The sequence below is a fragment of the Mus pahari genome, chromosome 13, assembly GCF_900095145.1.
Source record: "Mus pahari chromosome 13, PAHARI_EIJ_v1.1, whole genome shotgun sequence".
In the NCBI taxonomy this organism is placed as follows: domain Eukaryota; kingdom Metazoa; phylum Chordata; class Mammalia; order Rodentia; family Muridae; genus Mus; species Mus pahari.
This window is the reverse complement of record NC_034602.1, coordinates 27,641,591-27,667,174: the sequence shown is the minus strand read 5'-3', so window position 1 is coordinate 27,667,174 and position 25,584 is coordinate 27,641,591. Positions and strand designations below refer to the sequence as shown.

Sequence of the window (25,584 nt, the reverse complement as noted above, 5' to 3'; positions counted from 1 at the left end):
CCTCCTCCCCCTCAGAGCTGGAGAGTTTCTCCGTGGTGAAAAGCGCTTGCTGCTGTTGCAGGACTGAGCTGAGCTTAGTTTCCCACTGTCCACACAGGCAGCTCATAGCTACCTGCAGCTCTAGCTCCGGAGGACCTGATGCACTCTCCTGGGCTATGTGGGCACCCATGCATGGGCACCCATGCACACGTGGCATACAATTACACAGATACACATATCGCATAAATAATAACAAGGAAATAAATCTTTAAAAAGTAAAATCCAAGTATCATAAAATTTACTTCTTTTTCTTCTTTCTCCTTTTTTTTCTTCCTTCACTCTTCTTTTTCCTGTGCTAGAAATTAGAGGCAGGGTGCTATGCACTCTGGCAAGTGTCCTACCACAGAGCTACACTTGAGCTTCAAATTGATCACTTTAAAGTGAGCAATTCAGACTGGTGAGATGGCTCAGCGGTTAAGAGCACTGACTGCTAGTCCAAAGGTCCTGAGTTCAAATCCCAGCAACCACATGGTAGCTCACAACCATCCTTAATGAGATCTGATGCCATCTTCTGGTGTGTCTAAAGGCAGCTACAGTATTCATACATATAATAATAATAAATAAATCTTAAAAAAAATAAAGTGAGCAATTCAAGCATTTAGTATAGTTGCAGCATGTAGCTGCTCCCCTTTATCTAGTTCTCCACATTGCATCTTCCCAAAAGGAGGCTTTGTATTGATTAAGCAACCTCTCTGGCCTTGGACCTTCCTGAGTCCCTCATTAACATGTTTTCTAGGAGCTGCAGTGAGGAACAGTCAGAAAGATGGTGTTAGTGTTTGATGACTTCTCACAGGACCAGGGGTGAACGGCCCAGGATAGCAGGGAGCGGGACCTGTCCCACCTGACCCATCAGTACCAGGAGCCACTGTGTAACTTTGACCAGAACTTGGTCTTTGTGTTCCTCCATTTCCACCCCATCAGTGATGTCGGTTTCAGCACCTCAGACCATGAACCATGGCCTGGGGAACCGAGCCACGTGTGCAGATCTGCTGTTGCTTCCAGAAATGCGAAGCATTGTGATGGGAAATAGAAGAAAAAGCACATTGTTTGACTGTAAACAAGCTAAAGACACAATACGCTTGAGAGTCTTAGATACAGTGGGAGGACCGCTGCTTGCACTAAGATATGGACGGACCCTGGGGAAACATCACACCACCCCGAGGAGGGGAAAACTATGGCAGTTTGCACATCTTGAGCTTGCACAGAGAGCTGAGCTCATAGGGCAGGGCAGATCATGGGGTGCAAGAACCCCATGATAAAACTGGCCCCTGAAATTCCACACTCTAGCTCTCTTGTCCCTGAAGTATGCGATGACTTTTTAGGGCCAGCTTCATCATGTTGTGGTTTGGTACTCTCCTCTTAGCCATGCGGTGAGTCTGGGTCAGTATTCACCGAGAACTGGCACTGTCTCCAGAAGGGGGGTAGAGAGCAGAGAAAGGAAGGAAGCATGTTAGGTCGCTGCTGAGGGAGAGAGGGAGGGGCACATTAGAGGCATGTTGGAGGGACCCTCACATGTGCCACCACCTGGTATTGGGTTCTGCCAGCTACCTGGGTGAGTGAGCCTGGACGTGGTTTCTCTTCATAGGTTCTCACAGAGCAGAGAACATGAGAGTGTCGTACCTGGCATCTGACCCACAGAGCTGTGCCCTAATAAAATGGGTTATTTCGAGCGGCAAGGTGGATGGTAGTTTGTTACTTGGCACACAAAATATTCAGGATGACAGATGGGCTGAATTCTCCTGGGGTAGCAAGCCCTTCCCGTAAGGGGACTGCCCACGGACCCATTCACCTGGGCAGAGAAGGGAGAGGAGCAGTTGCCATAGAAGTGGGTAGGAAAAAAGCAGATGATAAGCACATTCCACCTTAGTGTTCATTGCTCTTCTCCTTGTGGTGGCCGCTTGACATAGCCGGACAGTCGGAGGAGGGATTTGTGTTGGTTGGCACATGGTTTCAGAGGATTCAGTCCCAGAGTTTCTTGGTCCCATGTGGTTGGGTATAGTTTCGTGGTGGCAGAAGATGTGGCGGAGTCTGTGATGTCATTTCATATCCGAACCATACCAGAGTCTTTCCCTCCCTCCCTCCCTCCCTCCTCCGATTCCTTCTTTCCTTTCTTATGACCAGTTCTGTAACCCAGCCAGCATGGGCCCTGGGAGGCCACATCCACAGACGCTAAAGCAAGTAGGTTGGCCTTGAACTCACTATGTAGCTAAGGGTGATCTTGAACTTCTGCTCTACCTTCACCTCCCAGTGTTGGGATTCTAGGCACACACTGTCTGTCCTGGCTTATGCTGTGCTGGGGTTTGAACTCAGGGATTGTGCAAGCATTCCAACTGAACTACGTTCACAGGACTCCACAGCAGGCTCCTAAACACCTGGCTTACCTGTATAACTGTGGAGTCCTTTGGAATATTGGATTCAAGTCAGTGAACAACAGAATGAATGTACAGGGTTTTTACTGCCTTGTGAAGTCATTAAAATGGACAACTCCTGGCCTGCAGTGGGGGGGGTGGGGGCGGAGTGGGCGGGGCCTGGAGTGGGAGGGGCTTGGAGCTAGCAGAGGCCAGAGGGAGCAGGGTCAGAGCAAGAGAGAGAAAGAAAGGGAAGGGGGAAAAATGGACAATTCCATAGAGACACAGAGCACAGAGGTTGCGAAGGGCTGGCAGGGGCATGGGGATGAGGAGTCACTTTAATGAAACTGTTTTATTTTAGGATGGAGATAGGTTGGGGAGGGTGTTAGACAATGGTATGAACTGCTTAACATGCTTAAAGATAGTTTAAATGGCAGGCCTTGCTATTGGCATTCATTGCTATGACAAAAGAGAAGGTCAAACTTAGTGATAGTTGACTCTAGACAAAAACAGTAACACTTTCTGGCTTTGTAACTCCCATAGACGTGGAGGTATGCTCAGTAACAGTGCTGTGGCCTTGCCTTCTTTAGGGACTGAATACAAGACTTTTCTTTTAAAGAGATAATGACAGGAGGAGCACTTTAGCCTTCATCCTGCCTGGGAGCACCCCAGAGCATGGGAAGGCATGATGAATCTGAACGTGGGCTGAGGGAGCTTCAGACGGCTTACACCCCAGAGCAGCCATCGGAAAGAGCTGCCACCAAGCTGCCAGTGGGAACGATGTGGCACTTGTTGGTGGAGAAAGTGGGGAAAGAGAAGGGCAGAGGATGGCTGGGACAGTGGAGAGTGGAGCTGTGGGTGGGGCGGGGTGGGTGGGGGTGGAGAGGGCCTGTCAGTGGTCTTTCAGGACATGGTTATGTGGGGACATGGGGTAGCACTGAGCACCTGTTGATGGCCCCAGGTTTGCTCCCAGTTCTGAGACAGCCTTCCCATATGAAATGATTCCAAGATGACACCACCAGGGAAACAACATTCAGGGACTCTTAAGCTAATGCAGGGTGGGGCCTGTTTTCTTCCAGAAAGAAATCCTCCCTTACTTAGGACTTTATGCTTATCTTTACCTTCAGAACATACTTTAGAGGGGTTGTAGCTCAGCCACGGAGTCCTTGCTAGTATGTATGAGGTCTTGGATTCAGTTCCAAGCACCACACACAAACAAGGAGAAAGCACACCCACACTGTGAGTTGTAGCAGCCACTGCTTGCTTTCTGTGTTGTCCGGGCTCTGGTGCTGAGTAGCCTCACTGCCTGGTCATCTGCCGCTTTCTCAGTCTGACCCCTGGGAACTGATCTCTGAAACCTCCAGTGCTCCTAACATCTAGGGCATCTAGTGCCACCCACCACTGTCACACAAGTCATTTTAAGAGACATTCCATTTTCCCGAAGCCTTTCTCCAAATGTAGCTGTCACATGAGCAGGAAGGAGGCCCACTGAGAACAGACTTGGGCTTGCTCGTCAGAGGCACCCCTTCCATTGTGGTGTGGGCAGTGGCAGGAGCATCCTTCGGAAGAGAGCTTTAACTCCTGTCTGAGAGACTGTGCCGTCTCATTGCTGTCTGCGACCTTTACTTGGCTACTGAGATTTTATTCTATGAGGTAGCCGTGCTTCCAGTCAGCAATATTGGGAGTGACCTTGTGGAACTAACTGGAGAGCTGACTTTGTGAAAGGTTTCCGATTTCCTCACTCGATGGGATCTATGTCTAATGTCATTGTAATTGCTGAGTTTTATGTGTCTTGATGTCTTAAAAATGTATTCCTGGCTTTGAAAGGGATTTTTTTTTTTTGTAGGACCACCCTGGGATAAACCAAGACAGGCTTTCTCCATGGCTCAAGCTGTGTCTGTCTTTCTGGGTTGGATGCATATTAAAGTCTTGTGTTTGGGTATCTCACACACCAGTGCTTAATCTGTGAGGAAAACAAAGAAGATCAAGTCAGGACTGTGCTCTATCAGAGAAATATGCTCTAGATGGCTAAACATCTCACTGCACCAAAAGAAGCCAAAATTATGACAGAAAGACGCACAGACAAGCATCTCTCTCTCGGAGCAGAGGAGCTCTGTAGACACGTGGGGTTGGAAGTGGGAGAGGCAGCCTGAGAGAGGATTAAATGTCGTGAGTCCTGACAGCTTAGACTGGGAGAAAAACTACCACATAGTTCAAAGATGGGGGTCAGAAAGGCAAACCCTGTACCATCACAATGACAAATCTACCACAGGCCACTTAGAACTGCAGCAGGAAAACACAGACAAGTCAGGCCTGGTGAGAGCTGTCAGAATCCAAGGCCACACCCAGGCCGAGGCTGAGGCCATTTCCTGCTGACAGAAACCTCACTGGCTTGTTACAACTTCAACCTCTATGTCAACTTTGTTACCTATTCCTGATTATTAATCTCTGCTGTTTTAGGTTCCAAACATGATTTCTGTTTTCTAGTTTGGATATTGCTCATGTTAGTAAACTTTCTATTCTTGTAACAAAATACGTGAGGTAACCAACATATAAAGAGAATAAATAGGCTTGGGTCATGGTTAAGGCTCCAGGCCATAATTTTTGTTTTTGTTTTTTCTTTCTTTCTTTCTTTCTTTCTTTCTTTCTTTCTTTCTTTCTTTCTTTCTTTCTTTCTTTCTTTCTTTCTTTCTTTCTTTCTCCAAGACAAGGTTTCTCTGGATGTCCTAGAACTAGCCCTGTAGACCAGGCTGACCTGGAATGCCTGCCCCTACCTCCTGAGTGCTGAGATTAAAGGTGTGCACCACCACTGCAGGGATAATGGTGTTTTGTTTTGTTTTTTTAGTTGTGTGGGTCTGCATGTATGTATGTGTATGTGAGTGCAGGTACCCACAGAGGTTAGAAATGTCATCTAGCTGAACCCTGAGTTATTTGTTAGTCGCCTGGAGTGGATGCCAGACCTCAGTACATACTCTTAACGATTGGCCCCCATGGCTGATTCTTACAGTGGGGCTGCACATTGTGGCAGACTGCCCCACTCCCTCAGCTGAGAAACAAAGAGAGGAGGATGGATGTTAAGATCCCACAGTCCCTCTAGGGTGTACCCCAGTGATCTAAACGCCTCTCCCCAAGCCCCGCCTCCTGAAGGTCCCTCCTCCTCCTAGGAGGACCACCCCGGAGACTTAGGTGTTTGAGAGCACACTGACCCAAACTGTTAGATGTAGGTGCCAGTGTGCAGGCTGACCAACTGTGGATCAGCGAGTTCAGCTCTGACAAGCGCCCTCAGTCACTGATTCCCTCTTGAAATTTATTCTAAGGACATGGCTGTGTTGATACAGGAGGATGTGGGAAAGATGATTCAAATGCCTTTCTGTTCACAATTGCAAAATGCTGGCAAAGTCCTCCCTTTGAAAGCTGTATTAGTGCTGTGGTTAAAAATTAATTTCGAGGGTTCAGTCAGTAAGCATGAGGACCTGAGTTCTATCCCCAGCACCCACACTAAAAAACGAAACAAACCAATAGACCTGCTGTAGTGATGCTGTGACGGTAATTCCACCTCTGCGGAGGCAGCGAGAAGCAAAACCTGTGCTCGCTGCCCAGCTACTTTAGCCTATGTAGTGATCCCCAGGGTCAGTGAGATATCCTGTCTTAAAAAAGAAAAAAGGAGAGAATGGGGCTGGAGAGATGCTTACATACTGCTCTTCGGAGAATCTGAGTTCAGTTCCCAGCACCCACATCAGTTACAGACTCACAATTACCTGTAACCCCAGCTCCTGGGGATCCAGCACTTCTGGCATTCTCTGGTTTTTACAAACATATGCACATACCTACCTAGAGTAGCACACACATACACATAACTAAAAATCAAACAAACAAACAACCCAACTTAAATCTTAAAAGTGGAGAGTGAATGAAAAGGGTGCCTGATGTTCACACACACACACACACACACACACACACACTTACCTACACATATATGTATATACACAGAAATGCACATACACGTACACACAGTTTCAGCATTACTATGGAGTAAAGCTTCATGCAGCCAAGGTATTAATGTAGTCCAGAGAGCAGAGAGACTCGGACCGAGAGGTGGATTTTAGAGAGTGTGCGCGTCCCAGTACACGGAAGATGATTCTCTAGTTGTGCTCTTGATGTACATTTTTTTTCTCCTGTGTCAGTGCTTGTGGGTAATCCTTGCTTTATATTAAAAGAATATTTTGTGTCAATCACATCTTAATGTATTTCTTAGGTTACTTAATTTATTTATGAGTCCACTGTAGCTGTCTTCAGACACACCAGAAGAGGGCATCAGATCTCCCTATAGATGGTTGTGAGTCACCATGTGGTTGCTGGGAATTGAACTCAGGACCTCTGGAAGAGCAGTCAGTGCTCTTAACCGCTGAGCCATCTCTCCAGCCCGTCAATCACATTTTACTTGGGTAGAAGAGCACTAGAAAAAGAAATAGAAAAGCTTTCCATTTCTTCCATCACAGGCATTGTCTTCAGAGCTGGTGAGGGGCCTGCCCTTCTGTGGGGCAGTGAAGGAGGGGCTGCCCCCTGCAAGGGCAAGCCTGGGAGCAGAGACTATGTAGAATGTTCCTGTGGGCGGCAGGCATAAGTAGTCCCATCCACGGTGGGTCTCTTTGTTCCTTGCTTCTGTTCTGGCCTCTCCAGATCCTGTCAGTTGCCACCAGTCTTCCATTTTTCCCCCTGCTGCTCAGATCTGTTTCATTTCTAAGGAAGGAGCAATGACATAGCAGGGGGGGTGTCTCTGGGGCCCCTGCAGATGAGGAGGGGTGCACCATGGGTCCCTGTGGGGCTAGTCAAAGCCAGTCGGTCTTCCCTGGAGACTGGAGTGTACGGCTGTCCAGGCTGGGCCTTTGGAAAGCCCGTTATACTGTTTGTTTCATGCATTGGGCTGGAACCACTCAATTTTATAACAAATGTAAAATATTTGGGATAGAGTCCCTACCCAAGAGGGTGGAGTTCTAGGACCGGTGCTCACCTCCATCATTTCTTGAAAAGCCAGGATTCTGTTTTGATTCTTGTCAGGGTAGGGTTGTTCTGGGTAGGCCAGAGAGTGATACACACTATCTGTGCTTTTCAGTTTCCAATTAATGAGTTTGTTAAGGATAGTCAGCCATAACAGAAGAGTATATAGTGAACAGCAGCTGATAGGAAAAAATACGACAGCGGGTGCTTGCAGTATCCAGAAGAGACAAGTGCAGTAAACAGCCACACCATCAAATCAGTCTTAAATCACCCAGCAGACATTGGGGAAGTCCTGTGGAGGGGAGTGCAGGATGGAGGAGAGTGTCCCTAGGGCGAGGCTTTAAAGTAGGACAGAAATTAGCAAATGTAACACCATCGAGCCATGCTTAAGCTCACCCACCAGAAGTGACAGAGGAAGTCTTGAACAGTCAGCTGGCACCCCCATTGAAAGTCCCAGGCAGAGCAGTGCTTCTCTTGATGAGCAAACTTATGGCTTCTTATCCCCAACTGCAGGCGTGTGTGTATCATGGGATGAACATTATTGGCATCAGTTGGAAGATGCCCTCCACTATTCTCAAGCCCACAGTCTTTCCAATGGCTCCTTTTCTGTTCTACACTCATCCTCCCACCCCCTGCCTGCTGTTAAAGCTTTGGGGGCCAGCAGGACAGAATGTTTGGGGACCTTGGAGAGTAAAATGCTTGAGTCTGATGCAGGGAGGGGAGAGACCAGCTTTCAAAGCCTGCCCACTCCCAGTGAGCTCCATTAGCCCAGGACAATTTACCAATGAGAGCTTGGCAGGTGCCTTGCATCCTGGGTGAGGGAGATGGCTCTAGGTCCTGGTCTCCTTTGCCTCTGCAGAATTTTTAAAAAGTCATAAAGGTGATTTGCTCCTCTTTCTGTTCACAGTCATTTTTGTGTTGCTCTGGGCTTCCTGTGCTGCTTGCTGTTCCCACCGTTCCCACCGTTCCCGAGGCCCCACCAGCATGGCACTGCAGGGCTTAACTCAGGGCCTTCCCCGGAGACTCCACCTCACTCCCGTGCCCACAGTTTGTCCTCCACCTGTCCTGATCCTGGCGGCATAGGGCACCACCAGCACTGTTCCTTCTCCTGTCAGGGTAGTCACTTGCACCCGACTATCAGAAGCTCTCAGACACTGTAAAAACTGCTTTCCTTTTCTCAGATGAGGGGGATTTCTTCTAGAAAGTTCATTGTCTGCTGTGGCTCCTGAGAGTTTCTCTGAGATGCCGAGGGAAGGCAGCTCTTGGGATAGGCCCTTTACCAGTCCTGGCAGCCATCTCACCTTAGGTGGGTCCCAACTCTGATGCTACGTCTTCTGTGATCCAGTCTCCTCAAAATTGCTCTGACGGGGGTGGGGTAGGGATGGACTGGAGAGAGCACTTAGCATTTAAGGGCATTTATTGCTCTTCCAGACACCCAAGTTCAGTTCCCAGTATTGCATACACAGACACACAATACGTATAATTAAAAGTATTATAAATACATCTTTTGAAAAATTGCTTTTTCAGGGATGTAGGCCATGGCTCCCACCTTGACATCTCCTTCTGAAAACCCCTCCGTGCAGGTTGGCAGGCCTGGAGGAGGCAGTGCTGGTGTTGAGGAAGCCTGAGGTGCTGGGCTGAAGCCTCAGAATCTGCACACTGCTGGAGACTGGCACTCAGCGTCCACACTGCTGAGAGCATTCCTACCGAAGCTTTGCTGAGGAACGATAGTTTACCAATCTTGTCCCATGTTGTGGCTCGCTCAGTTGTCTGCTAATACTTTCACAATAGCTGAGTCTGGAAGATCTAAGGGTCATGAGAGACTTTGAAAAGAAATTTAATTTCATTTAAATTTATGTTGCTGAGAAATTTGATAGAGAATCAGTAAAATACTTTTAAGCGTATAAATACAGTTCTTGGGTTTGGGAGTGTACACCTTTAATCCTAGCACTCAGGAGGCATAGGCAGAGCAGGGGGGAGTTCTATGAACACAGTGAGTTCCAGGCTAACCATGGCCACGTAGTGAGACCCTGTCTCAAAACAAACAAAAAGCAAAGCTACAGTTCTTGAAGATTATATGACATGGTAATAGAGCTGGAAAGGAGACTTCCAGAAGGCAGAGGAGCTGAGTCGAGCTGCTTCTGGGAATCTCTGTGCTTCAACTGCTGAGGAATTTCCATTGCACCTCACCGGCCGAAGCACAGAACAGATGAACTGTGCCCTTCTCTCTGCCTCCCCACTTCCCTTCTCTTTATTTTCTTGTGTAGCTCAGGATGGCCTCAAACTTGCTGTGTAGCCAAGGATAACCTTGAACTCCTGATTCTCTTTTTCAAGTGCTGGGATTACAGGTGCTCAGAACCATGCCTAGTCCTCAATGAGCCCTTTCCCATCAGCTGCAGCCTTTAAAGACACCATCGCCACTACCTTCCATGTCTAGTTCTATCTGTCTTAGGGGTGGCAGCTTGGGGGTTTCAACCCAGGTGAGTTCCAGGTGGGTTAGGCAGACTCACCTCATGGCTCTGAACATTTGTGTGGGCATGTGCATCCAATTCTCTTGGGTTTTCTAGAGAGGCAAATCATAAGGAAATAGGATTTCTTGGCATGAAAATGTCTGGCGTTTGCCTCTTCCCAATGCATTCTCTCTGCTGTTGTATTTCTGTACATCCACACTGGTGAATCACTAGTTAGATTTAGTTACTTAAGTCTTTTTTACTTTAGAATTCAGTTGTTAAAGCCAGGCAGTGGTGGTGCACGCCTTTAAACGCAGCACTTGAGAGGCAGAGGCAGGTGGATTTCTGAGTTCGAGTCCAACCTGGTCTACAGAGAGAGTTCCAGGACAGCCTGGGCTCCACAGAGAAACCTTATCTTGAAAAAAGAAAAATAAAATTCAGTTGTCTCATTAGTTCCTAGTCCTGTTGATGCTACAAAATACCTGACAGAAGTAATGTAAGGAAGGAAGGGTTTGCCATGGCTCACAGTCAGAGCACATAGTCTGCCATGGCTCAGCAGTGTAAGGCTTCTACAGTCAGGAATTGGGGGGGGGGGGAGAGAGACGGAGAGCTAGCAGTGTGGAACCCCAGCCCATAGAATCATGCCACTCGTATTTAAGGTAGATCTTCCCTCCACAATTAACCTAATCTAGAAAATCCCTCCCAGATGTGCCCAGAGGTTTATTTCCACAGTGATTTGAAATCTCGTTAAGTTGACAATCCAGATCAACTTTCAGCAGGTGAGATGGCTCAGTGGAGAAGTGCTTGAAGTGTAAGCTAGATAACCTGACTTCAGTCCCCAGAGAGAGCCCATGGGGAGAAGACAGCACTGACTCCCCGATGTAGTTCTCTGACTTGCGCGTGCATGCACATGTATGCACACAACAATAACAACAACAATAATAATAATGGCCTGTGAAATGGCTGGCAGAGGTCCTTGTGTGCAGGCCTAATGGCCCAAGTTTGATTCTCAGATTCCACAAGGTGGCAGGAGAGGACAGACCCTGATTGTTGTCCTCTGACCCCTGTGTTTGCTATGGCATCTGTATGTCTGTAGTCACAACACATACACACACACACACAAGATAAGTAATAAATAAAAGATTAATTTTTGCCAGGCAGTGGTGGCGCATGCCTTTAATCCCAGCACTTGGGAGGCAGAGGCAGGTGGATTTCTGAGTTCGAGGCCAGCATGGACTACAGTGTAAGTTCCAGGACAGCCAGGGCTACACAGAGAAACCCCTGTCTCAACAACCCCCCCAAAAGATTAATTTTTGTAATTTTCATCTTCCTACAAAATTGTATTTCCCACTGTGTCTGTGTATGCTGGTGTTATGCATGTATGTCAGCATGTTGACATGTATGTGGACACACATGCTTTGCTGTATTGCAAATGTGGTTCTAGGAATTCAAAATCTGATCCTCATGCTGACATAGCAAGGACTTTAGTCACCGGGCCCTCCCCCACTAGGCTGTATTTTCAAAGTGTAAGTCCTCTGAAAAGGTCTGGCAGATCAGTACATAGTCTGTTGCTTTTTGTTCCTTAACAGAATTTTCAGAATCAGATCTTTTCATGGTGATAAAGTCCAATTTTCTGTTTTTCCCCCCACTTTGTATAAAGTTCATGGATTTCTATGTGACTTAAGACATCTTTTGGGAGACAGGCAAATTTCTGAGTTCGAGACCAGCCTGATTTATGGAGCAAGTTCTAGGACAGTCATAGCTACATGGAGAGACCTTGTCTCAAAAACCTAAAATGAGTAAAATAAGTTAAATCAAAAAGGAAACTCTGTCAGGCTGAGAGCTGGGTGGAGAAAAGAACTGGCCCGTGGCATCCTGCGGCGAGGAAATGAGGTCATGGGAAGAGGGTAATTGCCGGGATGCCTGAGGAAGCAGAGCGGCTCCCTCATGCACATGGAAGCCTGCCACTCCTAGCCCTTCCATCTGCAGATGGTGGAGGCAGCCCCCACCTGCCTGCTCCGCAGCATTCCTTCATGCTATGTGTTATTTAAGTTATCACATAAATAAAATAAAACTTAGAGGCACCTGACTTCAACTGATGTCGTCACGATGGGAGATGATCCCGAATTTATACATTTATACACACACACACACACACAGGCATGGTAGTGTGTGCATGTGATCCTAGTGGAGACAGATGGTGACAGGAATGTCCCTGGGATTCATGGCCAGCAGACCTAGCCTACTTGATGAGTTTTAGGCCAGGGGCAGACTCCAGGGATCACCCATCTCTACCTCCAGGCACTGAGATTACAGGTACACACCATCACTCCTGGCTTTTGTGTGGGTGCTGCAGATCTGAACTCAGGTACCCATGTTCACTCGGCAAGCAATTTACCAACCGAGCCATCTCTTCACACCCTTCCCCCGTCCCTCGTCTTATAAAGCAGTTAATGCAGCTCTGGGCTCCCACACACATAGCCTCACCTAACCCTGGTTACCTCTCAAAGGCTTTTTCTTCAAATGCCACTAAGGTAATACTTGGGGAGTTGTGTTCAAACTGGGAATTCTGGCAATAGACATTCAGACCATGACATGCTTCATGGTGGATAAACCTTTAAAGAAGCCAGACCCCAGAGGTCGTAAATTGTATGATTCTATTTACACTATTGCCCAGAACAGGCAATCCACAGACAGCCCTTTAGAGCTGATCAGAGGCTGACTGCCAGGTGTGTGGGTGTATATTCTCTCTCTCTGTGTCTCTCTCTCTCTCCCCCCCTCCTTTCCTGCCCCCCACCTTTGTCTCTTTCTTCCTTCCTTCCTTCCTTCCTAGACAGGGTTTCTCTGTAACAGCCCTGGCTGACTTGGAACTCACTTTGTGGACCCAGGCTAGCCTTGAAGCCACAGATATCCACTTGCTTCTGTCTTTCAAATGCTGGGACTAAAACTGTGTGTCACCATTGCCTGGCTGAGTGTGGTTTCTTTAGGATAATGAAAATATTCTGTAACTAGATCCTGGTGACAGTTACATAATTAGAAATATGCTGAACGCCACGAGCCTCAAGCTCTAACTGGAAGAATTTTACAGGATACCCGGGTACATCCTAATAAGCTGTTTGCCAAAGCAGATTTCTTCCTTTTGGGGACTGGCTGCAGGGCTTGGCATCCAGTTGGCCTTAGACTGACAATTGAGTAGCCTTGGGGAATGCTGCAGAGGATGGCCTCCTGGGGGGAGGGGCTCAGTGGTGACAGGACTTGGGAAGTTTAGCAGTAAGTCTGTTTAGCTTGCTCACTATGGCATTGGTCTGCTAACCGGCCTTAACTCTCCCTGCCTCAGCCAGTGAGGGTTCTATAAGTGCTGGCTTCTGGTCACACGCCCCTGACTCCCCCTGAATTCTGTTTTCTCTGGGTAGCAGCATGGGCCTAAGACCCAGGCAGGGTCATCCCAGAATCTTTTTCCTTCAGTACGGGATAGGCCTCTTCCAATCCACTGCGTCCCCGGCCTAAGGACCTGCTAGTTGGAGAGCATGGGGCAGTCCTGGACAGCTGGGCCTGAGCCCACAGAGCAGATACCAGGGTGCCTGAGCTGGCTACTAAACCAGCTTTAGTAATCCACTTGTCTTAATTCAAGTTGCAGGCTTGCAGGGCAAGCCCTTTTACCCACTCACTGTCTGCAGTCTCATCAAATGCACTTTAAGTGTCTTTTAATCTATTGGAGTTAAAACATATGATCCCCCCCGCCCCAGTTTCTACACCCACCTGCCGGGCAGGCGGTTCATTTGCTGATAGCATCCTCCTTCATGGCCCCTCACTGCCTGTAGTCTCTCCCTGTGAGTGGTTCTTTGGCTTCATTCCAGTCCCACATAGCTGCTTTGTTGAACTGTTGGCAGTTAGTGTATGAACAGCACTTGATGAGGAGTTTTATTAGAAAATTAATTTTCCTTTTGAAGACCCTTTGCTTAGCCGGGCTTACTGATGTACAGCTATAGTGTGGGAGGCTAGGGAAGCTAAGACAGGTGAATCACTCACTTGAGCCCAGGAGTTTGAGTTCGTCCTGGGCAATACAACAAAGCCCTATTCCTAAAAACAAAACAAAACAGGATGCAAAGAACCACGTTTTCTAAACAGTGTGTTGTGGCTTGCATAAAAAGCATGACAGCCAGGCCAGGGTTATCACTTGTGTTGCTGCTGCAAGGTCCTTGCCCAGTAGCTCCCTGGCACGGGGTATCCTGATAGAAGAGGGCTTTTTATCCTCATGTGATCAACCCACCCGGCAGGGCTGGGATCTTCTCCGTAGCCTCTCTCTCCAAGATGGGGTCTGTCTCCATACCATAGAGTAGATTGAGGTTATAAAGGCTCCTTTGTTCCCGGGCAGGGTGGAGGCCGATACACTTGGACACTAACTGCTGTTGTCCTTGAGCGATTAGCGGCTGTGGGAAGGCTGCAGGCTCTCCCCACACCATCAAGGCCTTCTGAGCTGGCTTTGGCATCTGGTGCAAGCAAGAATGAGACTGGGAAAAGGAGCATATTTTGGAGAGACAGTGGGTATAGGGGTATCTTATTGGGGTGTTTAAGCTAGACCTAACAACTTACCAGATCTCGGAGAAACCAGAGAGGCATAGTCTTGCCTGTAGGGAGGCCTATGTGCAGCTATGCATAAGCACTGTCTCAGAGAATATCCCATTGGGCAGCACTTGCTGTAGAAGATTTTCAGGTAAAGTAGGATTCTGGCTTGGGTACGGATAAGGTTTCGCAAGGATCACTAGCCAGAATTCTTTATTCTCAGATCTTTCTGATGTGGCATATTTTGGTGGCTGTCCCTTTCTTGTCCACCCTCAGCTGGTGTGTTTGGCAGGGGCTATGCTGGGGCTATCTTTATTTACTAGTCGATGAGACTGTATGATCTTTGGTTTGGTTCAGTTGAGGAGGGGTTACCTTCCCCTACTTCCTGCCTGTACGCCTATGCACCTCTTGTGGAGTAGAGGGGTGCTCTTCCCCCAATACTATTGACCACAGGGGCCAGAAACAAACACATATAGTGTCTCTTGTATATCTTTCCTTTCTGGAATTCAGCCAACAGTGGAGTCGGCTGAAGTCCACTTGTGTTGGATAGCTCAGTAACCCAGAGTCCAGCCAAGACGAAAGCTGGAGGGCCCCACTGGGCATATGGGAACCAAGGCCTAGCTAGCCAGTGCTGGTCATCCTTGAGCCTGAGGAAGAAAAGCTCTGTGACAGCACCTGGGGGTCACTTGTCCCCAGATCAGTTTCAAAGCTCTGAAAGGTAATAGATTGCAGATGCTGAGTGGACCAGAAGCAGAGATGGGGTTTCTGTGGGACAGGGCTGACCTGGGAGCCACCAGGCAGCGTTGGGAAGTCTGTGAGGTGACAGCCTAGGTTGCTGGGGAGGAAAGCCTCACATGTCTGCCTGCACCTGAGGCCCCGCATCAGGTAGCACACGTGGGAGGCGTGGGGTATCACAGCGTGTGTAGCCTGTGGGTGTGGGGCAGACCCACCCGGCTACTTTCCTGCTCCTGAGAAGGAAATAGCACCAACCCCTCGCTAACTTCATGTCATGGAAACGTAGCTGCCCTCCAGTCTCTGCCCACTTCTGCTCAGGGCTACGCCAGCCTTTGTGAATCCTAGGAGTTCGAAGACTACTTTTCTGTCACTGGGATGCTCTGTCCCACTAGTTACCCTGCCTCATCCATTCCTGAGGAGTGCCCTGGGCCTCTGTCCAAGGTTGCTGTTGCAGTGGTAGGTGGACAGCTCAGCTTGTCCCTGCCTGGCCGCTCAGTGGACACAGAGCACAGGTACTTCCTGCTGTCTGCACGGTTCTCGCCGTCACCCTTGAGAGGATGCTGATTTTACTTTGCATCTTATGCAGCCCAGCCCAGTCACCCCTGGTTCAGGACAGGGCTGCCTTGTGGGGGTGGGGCTCCTTCCTGAGGGAAGGATATATAGTATTTGGCTCCTTATCCTGGCCAGCTGTTCCTTGCTGTCATTCTCGTGCACACTAATGAAGGCACTGGGGATTGTACATGCAACTTACTGGCAGTCATGATGCCTGTCACAGTGTTGCAGGGGTACTTAGCAGGGGGTGGACCGTGGGTTTGGGATTTGAGCTTGGAGCCAGGCCACCTGGTCCCTTTAGAGTCCATGCTGCAGATTATTTTCTTCCCTCAGGCCTTTGTTCCTTTAACCACACCGCTGAAGTGCTTTATTTGTATTTTACCACAGTGTCGGGCGTTTGCTAATGTGAACAAAAACCAGAAGTATCACTTGGCCTTCAGAGAGTGCTATGAAAGGCTTTGAGAGGTGGTGGTGTTACCTAGGTAGAGACAGGGCACCCAGCGGCCCCATACCTCTGAGGACAGAGCGGCTGTGGATCTGGGTCAGGCTGAAGGGATGTGGGGGATGCTGACTGTCTCTAGGTACTTGTGTGAATGAGTGGGGTAAGGGTACCCCAGGAGAGCCTAGGTCAGTGTTTGGAGATAACAAGCAGTTCCAGCCTTGGAGCTGTGTTGCCTGAGACCTGTGCGGCTGCTGCGGTTGGTAGTTGCTGTCGCGAGCAGCTTAGTTAATGTACCTTCAGAGCCTTTTCTTGCTTCTCTGTGCTGCTATGGGATTTGGAGTCTCGGAGTGCAGAGTTTAGCACTTTCCTGGAGACCTGGTCTGGGAGAAGTCAGGGCCCGGGATGGCATTATGGGTGACCATCTCTTTGTTGACTTCCTCAGTCTCTTCTTGAAGTCCGTGTATGACCACTGTCTGTGGACTGAGACTGAAAGGTAACGTCCCAGGGCTCTGTGTTCTGAATGCTGAGTGGCCCTTAGCTGATTATGTGGAAGGGCTCCCGGAAGTTGGTATGACATTCTGACAACATCTGCTTGAGGAAGAACCACCTGGGCTTTGTGTCACTCGTGGGCTGACCTGGGGCAGGAGCTGTCCTCTCTGGTCCACCATGCTTCCTGTGCTGCTATCTGTGCAGATGTCACATCCTGCTGCCTGCCTGCTATTCTCTTACCTCGAGCCTGACCCAGACCATGAGGTTGCTCGCTAGAGATACAGGGCATCCGTTTAGTGTCCTCTGACTGCAGTATTCGTGTCATATTTAGGAAGCAGGGGTGTGAACAGGGTCTAGCCCTGGCACTGGCCTACCGTTTCCTTCCACCAGAGAGGCCTAGGAGTTCTCACTCTGGCCCTGAGCAGAAGTCCCAGCTTCACGGCTTCCAGCATGCAAACCATGCACACCTGGCCATTTGCTACTTTCATGTGCCTCGGCCTCCCTGCCTGGACTCTGATGAGCAGGGTCTGACTCAGGGCTGGGCCTGATCCCTCTGGAGTGGCTCATGGTGAGCAGGGCACAGGCGCTTTGATCTCTGATTCTGTCCTAGTTCACAGAAGTCCTCTGAACTATAGGGAAACACTTCAGAGTCACCCATGGCCACTCAGAGGGCCCCTGTGAGCAGGACCCAAGCTCACACTGTGAGTATATCCACACTGAGAGCCACACTCACCAGGAACCAGGCATCTGAGTGAATAAATAATGCAGTCAACTTCCTGTAGTTAGGGCTGCAGTAGTCTATTCTGTATAATTGCCTGGTAGATCTGTGAGTCTGTGTGTGTGTGTGTGTGTGCATGTGCATGATTACAGGCAAGCTCACAGCACAGGGAGATCAGGGGACAACCTCAGGTGTCACTCCTTGCCACCCACCTTGTTTGAGTCAGGATCTCCTCTTTGTTTGTGTTCACTACTGCACACCCCAGGATAGCCAGCCTGTGAGCTGCCGAGGTTCTCCTGTCCCCACCTCTCTTTTCTCTAGAGGAGCACTGAGATTACAAATGTGTGCCACCATGCCTGGCTTTTTAAGGTGGGTCCTAAAGATCTGAACTCAGGTCCTTACCTTTGCACAGAAGAACTTTTATCTCCTGAACCGACTCCCCAATCCTCAAAGAATTGTTTTAAAACAAAATTCTTTATGATTAATTTATGAGTAAATGTTTGATTTATACACCTGTTTTATACACATATATATCCAGGGTGATCTCAAGGTTTGTTGGGGAAAAGATCACTAGTGAAAAAAAGCCCTGACCCGTTCTAACCTTTTTTCCCTCTCCTCAGCTGTGGGTGTAGTTGAGACAGTAACCACACAGTATTGTTTTAAAGGCATTCCTATAGTTAGGGTATGCTTTTACAAAGTTGCAGTTTTCATTTCACTTTTCCACAAAGTACGATCTCTTCCTAATCGCACACGGTTTCTTTCTCACTGTTGTACACAGCTTCTTTTGGGACATCGAAACACTTAAAATCTGGGCTGGAAAGATGGTGCAGTGGTTAAGAGCACTGACTGCTCTTCCGTAGGATCTGGGTTCAATTCCCAGCACCCACATGGCAGCTCACAGCTGTCTGTAACTCCAGTTCCAGGGGACCTGACACCCTCACACAGATACACATTCAGGCAAAGCACCAATGTACATGAAATAAAAATTAAAACCAGCCGGGGCGTGGTGGCGTACGCCTTTAATTCCAGCACTCGGGAGGCAGAGGCAGGCGGATTTCTGAGTTCGAGGCCAGCCTGGTCTACAAAGTGAGTTCCAGGACAGCCAGGGCTACACAGAGAAACCCTGTCTCGGAAAACAAAACAAAACAAAACAAAAAAACAAAAAAAATTAAAACCAACCAACAAACAAAACAACAACCCCCAAACCACTAAATCAGCATGCTGCCTCCCAGCCTGCGTGGGGCCAGTGCCCACCAGGCTGGTGTAGCACTGTGTGGTGGGTTGGTTCTTTGGGCCCTACTCTTCATACTTACAATTATAGACTTAGTAACCAAAATTTCCTCTTGGATCCTTTAATCAGGACCAATTGACTCTCATTGGTTTTGTTAACTCATTTCCTGGGACCCCTGCCTGGAGGCTTCCTCTTGCGCAGCACCTGGGGCCTGGGATAGGCGTGACTGGCACAGTAATTTAGAATCCGTTCTGCTCCCACACTTTGGCTTGTGGGGGGACACGGAAGGACTTTGGTTCTTTAGTCTGAGATAGCAGTCCTATGGGGCCTGGTGCTCTTGCTCCATTGGCAGCTAAAATTTAAAACAGCAGACATTTTGTGTTTTTGTAACATTTTCTGAAAGCTCTTACATTTTTTCTGCTCTAGGCGGTATGTGCATGCCTCTGTGTGTGTGTGTGTGTGTGTGTGTGTGTGTGTGTGATTGGTCCCACTTTGGTCACAATGGAGAATATAGGGCAGAGGGTGAAACTTGACTCTAGCAGAGAATATGATTTCAAATGCTAGTGGGTGTCGGCTTCTACTTTACGTCCTTCCCATAACTCACACATTTGTGCACACATAAATGCATGTACATACTAATAGAAATGCATGCAAATATACACATGTACAATGCATATGTACACAGGCCATTCGCACACTCAATCTATGTACACATGGGTGCTGTTGGTTTCTGTAGAGCACAGACAAGAGGGAGGTGGGTGGGCCAACATGTTGCCCTCTTGAGGCTAGGTCCCCTCCTTGGTGATGGGTTGGTTTCAACCTGGGAAACTGTGACAGATGGGATTTTGCTGACACCCCTAGGCCAATGTCAGCGGCTCTGCTCCTTGTCTGCCAAGCCTTCCCTTTCTAGCATTTCTTGGTGGGGAGCTTGTGGGTTTGAGGCCAGAAGGGAACTAGGGTTCTGTTGACCTGGTTGACCACCCTTAGCTGGCTGACAAGGTGGATCATACTGTGTACAGCACACGTCTCTTGGGTGAGCAGTAGGTTTGTCCATGCTTGAGAAGGAGCCAGACCCCTTCTAGAAGCGGGTAGCAGGAGGAAGCTATTTCCATCTACTGGGAAATAGGTGTGTCTATGACTGCCCCTCTGTCCTCAGGGAATGTCAGCAGGCCCTGGCTCCTGGGAGGCAAAGCTAGGGGGCGACGCAAGCCAGTCTGGGATCCTGGGGGCTGTGTCAGAGAGTGAGTTGGCCTTTGAGAGACGTGGCCATTAGAGGAAAGAACAGGGGGTGGGCCAGAACTGTGCCACGGTGGGAAGAGAGGAATAAACGCGTCTCTCGTCTTCCACCCTGCCTTTTTCAAAAGTGATTTTTATTTTATTTGTACATGCATGCAGAGGTCAGTTTGTGGGATCTGGTTCTTTCCTGCTACAACATGGGCCTAGGGACTTGAACTCATGCACCCATGGCTTGGTGTAGTGACATTTTGGACAATTCTGGAATTTTGGTTTCTTTCAAAACAACACAGCAACATTGTAAGAATGTGTTTCCATCTTAATCCCAGGTGTGGGGTTTGGGGTGTGGGGTGTGGGCCTGCTTCAGACTAGCAGCTGACTGTGATTTGCCTCGTACTCTCGCAAAGGCGTGGTTTTGCCAGCTGCAGATAGCTTCTGTGATTGTGTGACGTTTGGAATCCTGAGAATTTCTAGATGGCCTGAGAGTCGAAGGGGTGGTTGTTGGTTGTTTAGGGAGGTTGGTTGTAGTTTGTTAGTAGCTATGGTCAAAGAAGAAACAAAAGGAAAGAAATTAGATTCAGGGAGTTTTCTAGTGCTCTCCCTCCCTCCATCCTTGTTTCTCTCCTGTCCAGTACTGGGGAGGGATGAGGTGGGGGAGGAGGAGCGGGGGATAAAGGGTAGGAAAAAGAAGGACCCACAAGTAGGAAAGACCAGCTACAGGATGGTGTCTGTGAATATGGGTGGGTGTGCATGCTACACACATGGAGGTCAGAGGACAATCTTGGACATTGGTCCTTGCCCTTGATCCTGTTTGAGACAGGGTCCCTCTGTTGCTATTCTCTGCACAGGCTCACTGGCTTGTGAGCTTCCTGACTCACGAGCTTCTAGGGCCTCTCTTATCTCTGCCCCCTGTCTTATCATAGGAGGTCTGCTGTTATAGATGTGAACTACCATGTCTTATGTGGGCTCTGAAGATTGGAACTCAGGTCATTATGCTTGCATGGCAGGCCTCTACCCACTGAGCCATCTCCCAGACCCCCAACTATACATCTGGATCTCATCTCCTCCCAGTCTCTGGTGTTCTGTAGCTCTCCTGAGTGTGGCAGTAGCTTGAGAAGTCAGTCCAGGTGTGTGTGTGTGTGTGTGTGTGTGTGTGTGTGTGTGTGTGTGTGTGTGTGTCGGGGGATAGGTGGCAGCACTGGGTGCAGCATGTGGCACAAGGAGCCCTTCTCTCTCTGCCTATAGGATTGTCACCAACCAGGTAAAGGGAAAGGTGCTGCATCTGCATCTAAACCAGATCAAGCAAGTCTGGGTGTCCCTACTCAGCTCTCTGCAGGATGTCTTGGGAAGGTCTGCTACCCATCTAGACTAGGCACTGTAGCCTTTTGTGACATGCTATACAAATTCTGATTGGTGACTTTGCCGGCTCCAGCCCCATCAAGACTGCTTGGCCACATCTGGGGGTTCCCTTCCCTCCCCAGTATCCCTGACTGGTTGGAAGGATCATATTTGTGACCAAGGCCTTATAGTTAAGGAAAAGCCTCCCTGAGTCTTTTGGGAGTCTTAGGCAAGGGGCAGAGAAAGGGACTGTGAGGGAAAGGAAAGGAAAAAGGAAAGGAAAGGAAAGGAAAGGAAAGGAAAGGAAAGGAAAGGAAAGGAAAGGAAAGGAAAGGAAAGGGGAAGAAGAGAAATTACAAATAATGCCCAGAAGTTAACACACTGAGGTATAAACATAGCCACATGCTTGAGTGGAAGAGAGTGGGGCAGGTGTCAGCATGTGTGCTGTGTGAGCATGTGTGCACACATGCGAGCAGCAGCATAGCAAATTTGGGTTGGTACATTTGTGTATATTCCACTGTCTTGGGTCTTTGGGTTTTTTCCTTCTGGTATTGCAGGCTGAGCCAGAGCCTTGTGCATGCTAGGCGCATGCTCTGCCTCTCGAGCCGTATATCTCTCCTCAGCCCTCTCCCATGTCTTTCTTCCTGGGGTCATGAGCATCCTTTACCAAGACATGCTGGGACTTTGCCACTTCTCCTTCATTTCTCTGAACCCTGGACTGTCAGCTCTAGTGGAAGGAGTCCTTCATACTTAGGAGCCTAGGGGACCATTGTCCAAAGGCCCAGACTGGTGGGTGTAGTGTAGAAAAATAAGCCAGCCAGTGGGCTGCAGCAGAGAGACAGACAGTGGGCAGATATTAGGTGAATGGAAGAGGCAGGGAGCCTGGGTTCTCCTCAGAGTTTGGCTGTTTCGAGACCAGAACCAGAACACCCATGAGTTAGTGGAGGGGAGGAGGCTCTGAGGTGGGGACACTGGTGTTCCCCAGTGTTAAGAAATGGGCTGAGAGGGCCAGGAGGTCTCCAGAGGACAGGGAATGGAGGACGGATTGTAAACTCCGCCAGTCATTTTCATTTCAGTGGAGTGAAATAATAATAATAATAATAATAATAATAATAATAATCTCCTTCCTTCAGTGATTGTCTTTGTCCTTTCTATGTAGACTAGTGGATTAAACACCTTTTCTTGGACAAAGTCTCATTACATAACTCAGGTTTATATCAAATACACAATCCTCCTGCCTCAGCATCTCTAGTGCGGGGATGGGAGATATGTGCCACTAGGCCTTGTTTATATAATTTTTATTTCCCCTAAGAGGTTTTCTGTCATCCCAGGTTCCGGGGCCTCTCTCTTTCCCTTTTCTGGGATGAGGATCTTTGGCGTAGGATGAGCTAAGTGGGCATGACCCCAACAGCCTGGCTTTTGCTCTGGTTGTCTTCCTAAAGGTTCTTATGGAGAAATTTGATGAGATGGCTGCTGCTTGGGGTAGAAGAGTCCAGGTTAGCCCCAGGCTTAGCCCTGGGGGTCATCACAGGGGTATCCTGCCCTGTAGGAACAAGGCCACCAGCTGTGCCGTTCCTCCAGCTGTTACCACCTCCTCATGTTCCTGGCACCTCTCTCTCCTGCAGAGGTCAGACCCACAACTGCTGGCCCAGTTCTACTACGCTGATGAGGAGCTGAACCAAGTGGCTGCAGAGCTGGACAGCCTGGATGGGCGGAAGGAGCCCCAGAGGTGCACACTGCTTGTCAGTCAGTTTCGCTCCTGTCAGGTGAGTGGGACTGTGAGGGCATAGGGGTATGTGTCCATCTTGGGGAGATCGTAGGGGGAAATTCTTGCTTGGGTAAGTGTCTGTAACCAAGGATGGATGCTGTGATCTGTCCTGGTAAGCATGTGGCTTTGCCACCTGCTCCCACCCTGTAGGGATGTAATTGGGACCCTGGAAATAATGAAGAGATTAGACCCAAGAGGAGATTGGTCTTGGGCAGGGCAGGGTCCTGTGGGATGGGGAGCTGGGTTGCAAATGCTAACTGCACAGGGAAGAGCAGAAGTGGTGGAGAGCAGCTGGCTTGGGGAGGGAGGTCCCTGCTCTGGCTGCTCTGGGTAATGTGTGCAGAGTTAGCAGTGGGGGATGTCACTGCACTCGGCTGCTGACTCACGGTGCTGTGAGCTTTTGCTGCATAATTCAGAGGCAGCTCTGGAAGATGCTGCTAAAAATACCTTGCCGGCAGCATTTTCTTCCAGTGCACCAAACGTTCACGAGGTGTTTCCAGCAGGAACAAAGTTTTGTCAAGCACAGTCTTTGGAAAGTTCAGGAACTTGCTTTGTGTATTTTGCCAACAAGTTCTTCCTGGGTCCTCTGTCCTGGGAGGTGGGCTGGTGCACCTCCCTCACCTGACAGGGAGCCAGCCCATAACTGTTACTCTGGTCCTCAAAGCCTTGCTGCATCAGATCTCTACAAAGTGGCCAAGCTGATCACACTCCAGGCTGCCTCTAGGGTGTCATTTCCTCCTCTTGTTCTTGTGTACGGCCTGCTCCCTTGGAGCTCCAGTGTAAGGGCTCTTCTGTCTGGGGGTCATGATCTGCTCCTTCTTTCTTTGGGTTCTTTCACTCTGAGCTGTTCATCACAGCCTTCACCCACTGGTAGTTATGTCTATTTGGATGTTCCAATAGATGCCCTGGGCTCCTCCAGGGCCGGCCTCCCTGCTTCCAGGAGCTTGTGTTAGAAGCAGTTCCTGCAAGGGCTGCAAAGATGAGGAGCTCCACAGGAGAGATGCTCAGAGAGACTGAAGGCTCCTTTCCCCCTTGTTCCTGTCTGCTGGGAAGTGGGACAGCTGTGGTCATGTGGGACATGGCTGTGGCCAGCTTAATGTCTCACTCTGAGCTAGGTGTTCATTGGTGTCAGCAACCAAGTATTATTTTAGGTAGGCTGGGGAAAGGGCTGTCCAGCTGGTAGTCCCTTCTTAGGTCAAGGGACAGGGCTCATCACAGTGAACCTTGTACTGTAAGAAGGGTCTGGGGGGAACACTTAGGTCCAGGCTGTATCCTAAGGACACACATTTCTTTCCTTGTCTTGGGGATTGGGAGGGAACATCGGGACAGGAAATTGTGCACACCCATCAGGGCTCTTCCTTGTCACTTGGCTCACAGGACCCTGTTGCCCGTCTGCCCTCACCCACTGTCACTTCTTCCACACTCTCCAGCCTCTTACAAGGTCCCTCACCACTTCTGTCAGTAGAAACATAAGATTTCCCCCATGCCAGATGGGCGCCCTCAGCCCAGTGCCTCCGAGGCTTCCTGTCAGAATTGAGGAGAGAGCTTCCTTTACATGTCATGTTTGTCATACTAAATGTGTGCACATGTGCACATGAGTGAAGAGCACTCAGGGTGATATCTGGACACTGCCTGAGCAGGACATTCCTGTCTCTGTGGGGTTGGAAGATGCTCCATCTTAGATTTCAGATCAGCGTGCCAACCCAGAAGCCCTCTGGACCCTGCAGGTCCTTCCCTTATGGAGGTTTCATGCACAAGTGTGGTTAATACCCTCTCCTCCCCTCAGAGTTTGACAGTAAAAGTTGAAAATCTAGGTCTTTGTCTTGTAATGGCCAGTCCTGCTCTGAAGCTACTCAGAGCCTGGTTACCTGTAACTTCTCTAAGGTGAGATCTATTACCTCAGAGACTTCAAGGAGTTTGGGAATTGTACATCAAGAAAATGAAAGAAGGGCAGGAGAGATGGCTCAGTGGTTAAGAGCACTGACTGCTCTTCCAGAGGTCCTGAGTTTGATTCCCAGCAACAACACATATGGTGGCTCACAACCATCTGTAATGGGATCTGGTGCCCTCTTCTGGTGTGTCTGAAGACAGCTACAGTGTACTCACAAACATAAAATAAATACATTTTTAAAGAAGAAAGAAAGAAAGAAAGAAAGAAAGAAAGAAAGAAAGAAAGAAAGAAAGGAAGGAAGGAAGGAAGGAAGGAAGGAAGGAAGGAANAAAGAAAGAAAGAAAGAAAGAAAGAAAGAAAGAAAGAAAGAAAGAAAGGAAGGAAGGAAGGAAGGAAGGAAGGAAGGAAGGAAGGAAGGAAGAAAGATGAAAGAAGAACACATACACATTTTTGAGGTGGGAGTCTCTGTATATTGCTTAAGCTGGCCTGAATTTTTGGGGTTCAGTGATATTTCTGCCGTAGCAAGTAGCTTGACTGTGCCTGGTCCCAGATGTATTTCATGGATCACTTTCTAACTCACTCACTGGCTTTGACATCATTCTTTTAGAGACTACTAGACTTTTTTTTCTATAAAGTTTTCTGCAAATAAAGTTTTGTGCTTCTTTTAAAAAAGATTTATTTTTAATTAGATGGTGCCTATGCATGTGTGTTGCACATGAGTACAGGTGCCCGTGGAGGCCAGAAGAGGGGATGTCCGATCCCCCTGGAGCTAGAGTTACAGACAACTGT

The 25,584-nt window shown here is 48.8% G+C and overlaps 1 protein-coding gene across 1 annotated transcript in view; it reads left to right on the top strand.

Moving 5' to 3' along the window:
• Zfyve28 (zinc finger FYVE-type containing 28) overlaps positions 1–25,584 on the top strand; it is an 86,861-nt gene that overhangs the window by 16,564 nt on the left and 44,713 nt on the right. Inside the window, exon 2 of the mRNA XM_029545305.1 lies at positions 22,762–22,902. Within this exon, the coding sequence (XP_029401165.1) occupies positions 22,762–22,902 (141 nt within the window). The remainder of the gene's footprint in view (positions 1–22,761; positions 22,903–25,584) is intronic.